At 40.9% G+C, this 12,493-nt stretch overlaps 1 protein-coding gene across 2 annotated transcripts in view; it reads right to left on the reverse strand.

Annotated features, from left to right (window-relative positions):
- CPS1 (carbamoyl-phosphate synthase 1) overlaps window positions 1-12,493 on the reverse strand; it is a 161,824-nt gene that overhangs the window by 66,657 nt on the left and 82,674 nt on the right. For both annotated transcript variants that reach the window (XM_081903146.1, XM_081903145.1), the window contains one exon: window positions 10,415-10,533. In XM_081903146.1, coding sequence (XP_081759272.1) covers window positions 10,415-10,533 — 119 coding nt within the window. The remainder of the gene's footprint in view (window positions 1-10,414; window positions 10,534-12,493) is intronic.

Consider the following 12,493-nt stretch of genomic DNA (forward strand, 5'->3'; position numbering starts at 1 on the left):
CATGTATTGTGAGTTTCTGGCACCCTCTTGTGGCTGAACCTCAGAGAGCCAGAAGCATCACGAAGGAAAAACGGACTACTGGTTTAGGCACTAATTCATCAAGGAGGCTCTCTGGGCGTCATAAAATACAAAGAGAATGCCCAAGTCAGACTTCCGGAGGCGGCGCGAAACAGCAATGGCGGTCCTCTTCGCGCTGTGAAGAGGGGCTCCGCGGAAAAGGGTCGTCCGCTACGGCAAAGCGGAGACCCGTTAAGAAAAACCACAGGTAGAGTGAGCCTGTGGTCGTGGGACTCGGCGGGCACCAAGAGCGACCTCGGAAACGAAGAAGGGACCCCGTAAGGGGCTCCGGAACGTGGAGGGGGTAGCGGTGCTGTGAGTTCATCGCTCTTTCCGCGGGAGTGAAGCCGCGCGGCTGCTGCTGATGAGCGCTGACCTTTCTTCCTTGAACATTCGATTGGAATCAACTTACTCGTGAGTAAGGTTTTTGAGATTTGGGACTCTAAATTTCTGAAATTTGGCTGAAAGCGGGAGACGTTAAAAAGGAAGTCCGTCTTCCGGCTCTGTTTAAACACCAAGCAAAGAGCTATAAATCTGAAGCGCTGAGAGGGACTTTTAAGAAGTTGGAATACACCTTGCAAATTCGAATTAAAGTGCATGGAAAGTTAAGAAAAGTTGAGAATTTCTTTTTTACAAGAGGATATAGGCAGCAACCTCTTCCTTTCTCTTTTGTGTGGATTACAAAGTTTCAAAACAGCTCTCGGGCTGTCTGGATACAAAAATCATCAGACTGCGGTAACTGTATATAAGACTTTAAAGTTACTTTGGGGCTACTTTTGTGGTTACAAATAAGGAACTGTGCATGCACCACTGTAAAGAACACGTACTCTCTGCTAGTTTAAATGAACTTTTGAAGGTTCTACCCCTTGGTTTTCGGTTTTTCTTTAACTTTTGGAACTTTTTGGAACTTTTAAAGAGGGGAATTTAATGGTGGAAACTTTTCACTTTTGTTTTCTCTTAACTTTTGGGAAGCTCCCCCTACTGGATTGTGGAATATATAGTCTCTGGGAACTGCAGGGTTTTTTGTAAAGCTTCTGCCTGGATGTTTACCTTTCGGTTTGTCTTTCCCATGGGATTTACAATTTGACCTTGCTACATGGACAGCTGTGGAATGAGTGGAGCCGCAAAAACAAGAGCTGCCAAAAAAGCAAAACAATCTGAGCTAATACAAACAACCTTGCCGGTGCAGCCTCGCAGATCATCAGTTCCAATAGTTACAGGTCTGCAAGAAGGAGAAATTAAACAGCCAGCTTTTCGGGACATGGCTGCAGGAGGACTAGATCCTGTATCTAAGGAAATTTTGGAACAGCTGGCAGCGTTAAATAAAAAGGCAGATGAGCAGGCCTCTAAGTTTGATCAGGTGACAGCCACAATCAACAAATTGACTGACCAAGTTTCTAAAAATTTAGAGGCCATTGGAAATTTGCAGGCAACAACAGCAGAAAATCGTAAATTAGCCGAAGAAGCAAATTTAAAGGCAGACCAAAATAAAAAGAGGATAGAGGAAGTAAGAGGAGAAGTAAGACCACTGAGCAGACAGCTTAATGAACAGCAAGCCTACCTGTCCATGGCAGAATTGAAAAACCGGGAAAGCAACCTTAGGATTAGGAATATACCAGAACTTGAGAAAGAAGATTTGATCAGCTACCTGACGGCAGAAATATCAAAGTTCTGGGGTATCGCAGAAGACAAGGACTTTAAAATTGTCACCGCCTTCAGGCTGGGAAGAGTAGCAAAGAAGGACAAACCAAGAGATTGCTTGGTCATTTTGAGATCTAAGCAAGAAAAAGATAACATACTCGGCCTTCATTTTAAAAATACATTGGTGATTCAGGGAAGAACTGCAGAAATCTTCAGAGACATTCCGAAACAGCTGTTGGATTTAAGAATTGCATATAAAGACCTCGCAAGCCTACTGAGAAACAACACAATCCCTTATAGGTGGGAATTCCCTCAAGGACTATCCTTCAGCATTAAAGGGAAAAAAGTGAGAATTAGATCAACAGAAGACCAAGAAAAATTTTTGAACGACTACGGGGAGGACCTTCGGAAAGGAGTAGCAGGTGCCTGGCCACCACCTCCGCCTGGTGCATTACCTCCAGATCTTGACAGCAAGAAAGACACTCCTACTGGCTAACAATTTGATTCAAGATGTCTCTGCAGCTATTTAGTTGGAACATTCATGGTGCAAATTCCCCTGAGAAAAGGAAAAAGATTTTTCACATATTGAGAAAGGAACAATTGGACATCATATGCCTACAAGAAACACATGTGACTAGGCTCCATAGGAGAGTTTTAATTAACAAAAAATTAGGCCAAGAATTTGTTTCCTCAGACAAAGTTAAGAAAAGAGGAGTAGTGATTTATGCAAAAGAGAACCTAGCACCAAAGTTGATATTTAAAGATGAACAAGGAAGAATTTTGGCGATTGAAATCCAAACACAAGGAGAAAAATTTTTGATAGTAGGAGTATATGCACCAAATGAGGGGAAAGCGGAATTTTACAAAAAGCTGCATGAGATAATGTTGGATCATATAGACTACACTAACATCATTTTGATGGGAGATATGAATGGAGTCGTCTCTACACATATGGATAAGTCACAAAACCAAAATTTGACTAAAGATGGCAGACTACCTAAATCTTTTTTTGAACTGACAGACAATATGGACTTGATCGACATTTGGAGGACCAAAAACCCACTAGGTAAAGAAGGGACTTTCTTTTCTGAGGCTCACCTATCATGGACAAGAATTGACCAAATTTGGATAACTAGAGGGCTGGCCCCTAAGACAAAAAAAATAGAGATCTGCCCTAAAACCTGCTCCGACCATAACGCATTGAAAATGGATCTGAGACTTGTGCCAGCTGGATCCTTCAGATGGAGAATGAATGACACTTTGTTCAGAGATCAGGAGATTGTGAAGAAGGCCCAAAAAACGTTGAAGGATTATTTTGAAATCAATATGAATACCCCGGTGGACAAGAGAACAATCTGGGACGCAAGCAAAGCTGTAATGAGGGGGTTTCTGATTCAACAAAATTCTATTAAGAAAAAACTCTGGAATGGGAAAAGAGATAAGATTTTAGAGAAGATACGAGAGGGTGAAAAAAGACTTAGACTTAACCCAAAGTCAAAAGAAGTGTTAAGAGAAATTAAGTTCCATCAAGCACAATATGCCAAATTGATAAACCAAGAAGTAGAATGGAAAATTAAACAAATGAAACAAAGATCTTTTGAATCAGCAAACAAATGTGGAAAATTATTAGCATGGCAGCTGAAAAAGAGACACAAATTGAATTCTATTACCAACTTGGAGGTTGATGGAGAAAGTATTCAGAAACCAGAAGAAATTAGAAAGTGTTTCCAGAGATATTTCAAAAAACTGTTTACTCAAGGTCCACAGGCGGAGGAGGAGATTATTCAATTTTTAAAAAGTAACGGATTGAAAAAATTATCCCAAGATAAACAAACAACCCTGAATTACAGAATAACACAGCAGGAAATAGAAAGTGCCATTCAGAACATGCAATTGGGGAAATCCCCAGGCCCAGATGGACTCACCTCCAAATATTACAAGGTTTTAAAAGATTATTTGATTCAACCATTAGTGGAGGTGTGTAACCAAATTATGGAGGGGAAGGGGGCTCCGGAATCGTGGAAAGAAGCATTCATCACTTTGATACCAAAATTGGAATCTGAAAAGACTCAACTCAAGAATTATCGTCCTATTTCACTCCTGAATGTGGATTATAAAATTTTTGCTGACATTCTGGCAAGTAGATTTAAAAAAGTTCTGAATGAAGTAATTCATAAAGACCAAGCAGGCTTTCTCCCTGGTAGACATCTGTCTGACAACACTAGGAACATTATAGATGTTCTGGAGCTACTACAGACAAATTTGAACACAAGAGCTGTATTAATTTTTATAGATGCAGAGAAGGCCTTTGACAATATATCTTGGAAATTTATGAAGAGAAATTTGGAAGGGATGGGAGTGGGAGGGGCGTTTCAAAATGGTATAGAAGCAATCTATTCAGAGCAAAAAGCTAAATTGATAGTGAATAATGTGGTGACAGAAGAGTTCAGAATTGAAAAAGGAACACGACAGGGGTGCCCCCTATCACCCCTGCTATTTATTTCGGTCCTGGAGGTATTGCTGAACTTGATTAGGAAGGATCGGGAGGTACAAGGAATACAGGTCGGAGGTAAACAATACAAGTTGAAGGCCTTTGCAGATGATTTGGTTTTAACACTACAGGAGCCAGAATCTAGTACTAAAAGAGCTTTAGAATTAATTTATGAGTTTGGTCAGGTGGCAGGATTCAAGTTGAACAAACAAAAAACAAAGGTTTTGGCGAAAAATCTGACTTCTTTAGAAATAGATGAGTTTCAGAAAGAAACGGAGTTAAATGTGGCTAAAAAAGTGAAATACCTGGGGGTGAATTTGACTGGGAAAAATTTGAATTTATTCAAAGATAATTATGAAAAATGTTGGATTGAAATTAAAAAGGATTTAGAAACCTGGTCAAGACTAAAACTTACCTTGTCGGGAAGAATTGCAGCTGTAAAGATGAATGTATTGCCAAAGATGTTATTCTTGTTTCAAACCCTGCAGATCGTGGATAGAGTGGAGTGTTTTGGAAAGTGGCAGAAGGACATTACGAAATTTGTCTGGCAGGGCAAAAGGCCCCGGATAAAACTTAAAATACTAACAGATGCTAAAGAAAGAGGGGGGTTTGCCCTGCCGGACTTAAGGTTATACTATGAGGCAGCATCCTTCTGCTGGCTGAAGGATTGGTTTCTACTAGAAAACACTGATGTCCTAGATCTGGAAGGGTTTAACAATGCTTTTGGATGGCATGCATATTTGTGGTACGACAAGGTAAAGGTACATAAATTGTTCAAGAGCCATATTGTCAGGAAAGCTTTGTTTAATGTCTGGACTAGATACAAGGACTTATTTGAAAATAAGACACCGAGGTGGTTGTCACCAACGGAGGCGAAGACCACCAAAGTACTTAACATGGAGAGTGGTTGGGCTAAATATTGTGAGATAATAGAAAAAGTTGGAGATAATTGGAAGCTGCAGAGTTTAGAAAAAATAAAGGACAAGGTGCGAGACTGGTTTCTCTATGCCCAAATTCAAGAGATGTTTAAAAAAGATAAAAAGATTGGTTTCCAGGTGGAAAAATCAAAATTAGAGACAGAACTACTTGAACCTAAGACGAAAGTGCTCTCAAGAATGTATAACTTGCTGCTTAAATGGAATACACAAGATGAGTTAGTTAAATCAGCTATGATTAAATGGGCTCAAGACATTGGTTACAACATCATGTTTGAAGACTGGGAAAGGTTATGGAACACCGATATGAAATTCACGGCATGTAGTGCCTTGAAAGAAAACATTATGAAAATGATATATAGGTGGTACATGACCCCAGTCAAACTTGCAAAGATTTACCATTTGTCTGATAAAAGGTGTTGGAAGTGTAAGGAAGCTGAAGGAACGTTCTTTCACCTCTGGTGGACATGCCCGAAGGTGAAGGCATTCTGGGAAATGGTTTATAATGAGTTGAAAAAGGTATTTAAGTATACCTTTACTAAGAAACCAGAGGCCTTTCTCCTGGGCATTGTGGGCCAGAGAGTGACAAAGAAGGATAGAACTTTCTTTTTATATGCAACTACAGCAGCAAGAATTCTATTGGCTAAATATTGGAAGGTACAGGAGCTACCCACGCTGGAAGAGTGGCATACGCAGCTGATGGACTATATGGAACTGGCCGAAATGACTGGCAGAATCCGAGACCTGGGAGAAGAGGCAGTGGAAGAGGACTGGAAAAAATTTAAGGACTATTTACAAAAACATTATAAGTTATGTGAATGTTGAGAATTTGTTAAGTTTTTAGACAACAAGCTTCAGATTTCAAATTTTTGATATTGCTGAATTTAAGTTCTGATGATGAAATGACTAAAGTCTAGGGTAAAGTTTCTATATTGAGGACTGTTGGAATTGTGAACTAACAATATTTCCCCTAAACCTAATATACAATTGAGGAAAGTACAAAACACAGGAAACAAGGTATTAATTTGCTGTAACTTTATTTTATTGAAAAAGATGCAGGGGGTGGAAGATGTGGGGAAGTCCAGTAGATCATGAAAAATTGTTTTGTAAAGTAAGATCTCTTTTTTGCTTATAACCTTTTTCTTTTTCTTTCTGTAAAACTGCCTTTGTTGAATAACTGACGATGTATCTGACCTTGGAAAAAAGCAAATAAAAATATTATTATAAAAAAAAAAAAAAGAGAATGCCCAAGTCAGCAAAGGATGGAGACCAATAAACAGCCCTGGTCCGCAATTTACTGCCGTCGGTTGCACTTTGTTTTATACAGTCACATAATAGAGTGAAATGCCTCCACGATCATAGCTTTCTGAAGAGAGGAGAGAAGTGAGTCATACTGGATATATGGGCATATTATGGCATAAAAAGTGGGGAGATTGACTGCTGGAATTTTGCGCTAAAAGAAGGTCAAAAGCCTCCAATTCTGCACATACAAATGAATGCACCTTTATGCAAATTAGTGCTGCTTCTGACCTTTGCTCTCCAGTGGGTCAAAGCCCGTCATGATCATTTCCAGAAAAAACAACAATTCCATCAATGTCACTAAAGTCTCTATAGGACTCAGCATATAAGCAATTAAATCAACTGACTTGTGAGAGCAAACAATTGAACATTATATAATATTTAAAGGGAAAAGAAATACAGCTCAGATACCTGCTTTGATGGTTTCCCATACACTTATCTTCACTCTACCTTTTCAAACACACACACACACACACACACACACAGACACTTTCAACTAAATAATTGCCCAAGCAGGAGCCAGAACAAACCCCACTGGCACAAAATAGCTTTCCTCCCTCTCCTTCCTCTATGTGTCCCCACACAGAAAAATGGCTCTGGGGCAGCGGGAGAACCCCCCAGAAGAGCATGTGGGGGGAGGAGAGGGGAGATCCTTCCATCAGGCAAGCAGAAATGATTGAACTGACAGAGGTCTCTCCTTAGGGCTGCTTCAGAATCTACCCATGATCTGCCTAAGGTTCCATCAGGTGCAGAATGTTCTATTCTGGTACGTATTTAAACAGTACACCAAAACACAGATGTGAAGGAAGCAGAAAGGGCATTGCACCTTGAGGTTCTAATATTTATTCATAAAATGTCTATACTATCACCTTGAGTAATGAGTACATGCACAGTACACACAGCAGCAGGAAACTCTGCAAAGAGCTATCCAACTCACATCCTTGGTGCTTGACAATGGGGAGAAAAGCCCAGCACCGACTGAAGAGACACAGCAGCCTTATTTGCCTCTCTGCCTTTAATAGAAAGTGTGCTATGTAGGTTATGTGGCTATTTGCTTCTGTGATTTCCATTCCTGACCACAGGCAAACACAAACTACACAAATTTCCACTTTCTTTTCTGTTTTTGTTGGAATTCTCCAACATCCCTAGCTGGGACTAAGATTTCAAAAGGCTGGTGGGGAGGAGAAGGAGCACGTGGGGATCCAGCAGCCATCACAGCATTTCTCTCCATCCTAAGGAGAGATCTTCATTCCCAGAAAATTAACATTTTTTAAAAGAAAGTTAAATTTTCTTTCCCACAGTTGTATGATAAACATTTGGTTCAGAAAGCTACCAATCTGCTGACAGTGATCTCAATCAGAAACTCCATGTGGCTAATGCTGGCAGCTAATCAAAGGCAGGGTTTTTAAAAATGGGGTGTGTCTCCGTTTTTGCGGAGATTTCTGCCTCTGACTGTAACTCCCGTTCCCTGAACCAAAGAAGAACATTCAATCACTTTAATTCATTGCTATTCTTTAACAGCCACTCCTGTAGTTCTTCCTTCATCCGGCTTTCAGGAGTGAAAGGTTCTGGCTATGGATCTCATTATAACTGTTTAGATCTTTTTGCAATAAAGAGCATCTCAGCAATAATTACTCCCAAGTTAAAAAATAATAATCAAGAAAGGACACAGAAAGCCCAAGTGGACAATGGGTGGCCTTCCCACTGAATAGCATAGTGCCTTTAAGGACACACTTCAGTGGGAAACACTTTGTGAAGCTGTCAAAATGGTACCCAGAACTAAAGTTTTTCTTTTCTGAAGGCAGCCAAATGCCACAGGCTGTTCTAAAAATATTTCTTAGGAAAGCATTCACCGAAATGTGCTATGAGCCTGAGGACTGGGGTGACGGCAATGTCACTTCATTGGAAAAACTCCAAAATGGGTTCTTAAGGCAATTACTTGCTTGATATCCAGGTACACCAGCAGGTTTGCTGAGAGCAGAGAAAGGTTTGCCCTCTACTGAATTGCGAGTTAACAAAAGCATGGTCCAGTGTCGGTGCAGGCTCCATTAAATGGCCGACTTGACACTCCCAGAGAAGTGTTGGCATGAACAACTGAGATTGGCGGGAATGGATGAAAATCTGCCAGGACGAAATGAATCTGTATTCTTTTCCTACAGAGTATGTGGCCATGCTTGGCTTTCAACCCATTTTTAATCAGCAGATTGGGAAAGTCCGCTTATCTCCTGATACGGAAGGGATTGATAATATTCAGTGGTAGGCTGCCATTAAAAAAGATAACTGAATTCAAAGGTCAAAACAAAAAAAATTCCTTCCAGTAGCACCTTAAAGACCAACTAAGTTAGTTCTTGGTATGAGCTTTCGTGTGCATGCACACTTCTTCAGATACACCCACTTCAGATACCCACCTACTTCTTCAGATACACCCACTTCAGATACACAGTGTATCTGAAGAAGTGTGCATGCACACGAAAGCTCATACCAAGAACTAACTTAGTTGGTCTTTAAGGTGCTACTGGAAGGAATTTTTTTTGTTTTGACTATGGCAGACCAACACGGCTACCTATCTGTAACTGAATTCCAAGGTATTTGTCTAATGTTACCTATACACAAGTGAGAAAAGCATTCACAGAATTACCGAATTGGCCCGAATATAAGCTGCACTCCCCCCCCCCCCCGAAGCCTTGAATTTTAAAGATGTGGCTTATTTGCGGGTGAGGCTTATATTCGGGCCAATACGGTAAGATCTCAACAGATGCCATCTGCTTCTTCGAATGACAGGTGCCATCCTATCCCTATAAGAAAAAGATAATACAACCATTTCCAGAGGTGCGCTAACAATTTAGTATATTACTTATTGCACTGCCCACTGTATGGCTGTCTTAGAAGGAAAAGGCTATCTTACCTTGTGTCACAATGTGGCGGATGGGGCAATTCAGTATTATTTTTTATCTGACGAATATAAGTATATATCCTATTAAGCTGCACAGTTTGCAACTGAAGTGAAGAAAATCCGAGTGAGAATCTTGAACCAAATGTTCAATGGTTTGTAAAAGTGGCTTTTTATAATTTGAGCAAGCTAAATTTTAATTTTGATTGCATTTTAAATGGAATGTACCCATGTTTTATGTCTGTGCTAATAGGCATTTTACTATATTTGCAATGGCCTATGGCTACAAGCAATAAATATTTATTAGATTGGCATATGTGATGGTATTATTTATTAAACATATTTACTTCCCCCATTTTTCATTTTGCAAAACCTACAAAGTATTCATTTTACCCATTCACAGTGCATCTCAAACCTATTTGCTTGTTAGCAACCAACACGGTTCACCCTAAATAAAGGTGCAAAGGTTGACACGGAAACAGGGAATAGGTTCAGAAGGAATGTGGATATAAAGAACCAACAGGGTAAGTTCCAGATTTTTTTTGGGGGGGGGACTGCCTGGATGGTGAGGGCAAGAGAAGTGGGGGGTGCTGCTGGAACATAGCAAAGAAGAAAAGGAGAAGCAGGTCCAGGAGATTCTGAGGACCTACACTGGGGTCCGTCCTGAGGTGCAGACCTCAACCACTGCCCAACGATGCCAACCCTAAGGGTGGCCAGCGCAGGTACTGTCTGAGAACACAAATGAATGCAAGCCAGAGTTCAGACGAGGCAGTGGAGGAAATGAAGCAGAAGATGAGGCAGGAGGAGGAAAGAAGCTGGCGCCAAGGGGGATGGAAAGATAGGGAGCAGCAAGCTGGGAAGAGAGGATGTAACTCAGACTATCTTCAAAGCTACAGACTGCCTCTATTACCTTATTCTGGTATACATGCCCAGCACTGGTGCGCATCTTGCTAGTTCAAACATTTAAAAAAATGAGTATGAGTATGGAAACCTTTGTTGCATCTGCATCTGCATATGGTGAAGCAAGCACTGAAGAGTTGGGATAAGCATGTGCATAATATGCTAAGTGAGCTTTAAGAGAAAGGAATTTGGCAGTCTTACCTATTAAGACTTTTCAAGCTCTTCTCCATTTTCACAATATTATGCATTTTATAGATGAACCATTTATCAATAGCTGTAAGTTTATGGATATAGTCTACAGGGTTGTTGTCATTCAAAGCCTGCCGGAAAGAGGTATTGATCAGTCACAGTTCATGGACAAAGAACTGGTTTGTTCATGAGTATATGATTAGTTGAAAATATATGCTAGGTATATTCTCCACCTTGGGCCCATCTGAGAAGGGGTTAATGGAGTGTGGCTTCCAACAGCAGTTTGGATGGGCTCTGTAAGCCACAAACTGAAACAATGCTCTGAATTTTGCTGTTGTTTTCACTTACTGAAAAACACTTTTATGCTTAACGTCCTTTTGAGTTACAAGTAGGTAGCCGTGTGGGTCTGCCATAGTTGAAACAAAATTTAAAAAATCCTTCTAGTAGCACCTTAGAGACCAACTAAGCTTGTTATTGGTATGAGCTTTCATGTGCATGCACACTTCTTCAGATACCACTTTTGAGTGCCTCTTTGAAATTGTGGCTGTCCTGGACACCAGAACAAACTGTTTACAGTCCCCTATGAATTATTTTGAAAGTGGGAAGCTACACACAAGTCCATATGACTGTATGCAGAGCCAGGCGTGGGCATGGACATCGCTTTTACCAGTTACAGGGGCTCAGAGGGGATAAAAAAATAATGTGAAGGGATTCTCTCTAAGCTTCAACAGAGTCAGCTCTAAGTGAGCGTCTCCATACTTGGCCAGAGATTATTTATTTTTTCTTCTTACATTTATATTTTGCCTTTCCTCCACCACAGAAGCCAAAGCAGTGGTCCTGGTGTTCCCAGGCGGTCTCTCCATTCAGACACTGACAGGGCAGATAGCTCAGGTGGTAGAGCATGAGACTCTTGATCTCAGGATCATGGATTCAAGTCCCACACTGGGCAGAAGATTCCTGCATAGCAGGGGGTTGGACTAAGTAACCCTCCAGGTCCCCTCCAACTCTACAGTTCTAGGATTCTAGGCCTGGGCTTGCTGAACAAGGAGGTTGGCTCCTGTGCCTTCAGGCCATACGGGGGCAGATTACACATTTCTCTTGTTCCCAAAGCTCAAGAGCAGGCATAGGCAAACTCGGCCCTCTAGATGTTTTGGGACTACAATTCCCATCATCTCTGACCACAGGTCCTGTTACCTAGGGATGGTGGGAGTTGTAGCCCCAAAACATCTGGAGGGCCGAGTTTGCCTATGAATGCTCAAGAGCTTCCCTCAGCTGTTCCCTGATTGGTTCCTCTGCCATTCTGTAGTAGAGCATGCAGGGATTCTCCTAGTCAGTGGGTTGGCAGAGGAGTCTGCTTGCAAACAGAAAGTTTGAAAACCCTGCTGCTATATTTGCACAGGGCTCTGTAGAACCTTACTATCTATTGTAGAATATTTACAACATTCCTCTTGATACCTGCAGCTGACATTGGTATGTTTATTCAGATGAAGGCTTCTATTCTTAATGCAGGCTTCAGTTTCCTTCTGAAGTAAAGAAAATCATTTATACCAAACGTCTTTTGTCCAACATTAGTCTCCATAGTTGAGAAGGCAGGTGCAATTCATGGACTAAGAAACAGTTTGTTCGTGGTTATATGGTTTGCTGAAAATATGTGCCAGGCAGCCCTGCACAATCTCTTTGGCGTGAGTCTTGAGTGCTTGGCCTCCCCCTTGAACTGCTACCTCAAGCAGCACTGCTCGGCCTTTCTGGATACAGACTCAAGGGGTCCTTGCCTGGATTTCTTCATTGCATTTGGTTTTCAAATGCAAACAGTCATAATACTTTTCAATCCAACAAAAATAAATGACACTTCTTGAGGAGGGGAATGGAGGTTTAAATAAGGACTTTTGACAGGACCTGCAACATGACTTAATGAGGGTTTGCACTAATAGGGATAGATTGTTCATGCTCCAGGTGTCAGAACAATGTTTAGGGACTACTGATCAGCACACTGCCAGCTGTCTGAACTATATTTTAACAAGTGAAGAAAGGTGGATTATTATTATTATTATTATTATTATTATTATTATTATTATGATGGAACTAAGATAC

The sequence above is a fragment of the Podarcis melisellensis genome, assembly GCF_964234715.1.
Source record: "Podarcis melisellensis genome assembly, chromosome: 1".
NCBI lineage: Eukaryota > Metazoa > Chordata > Lepidosauria > Squamata > Lacertidae > Podarcis > Podarcis melisellensis.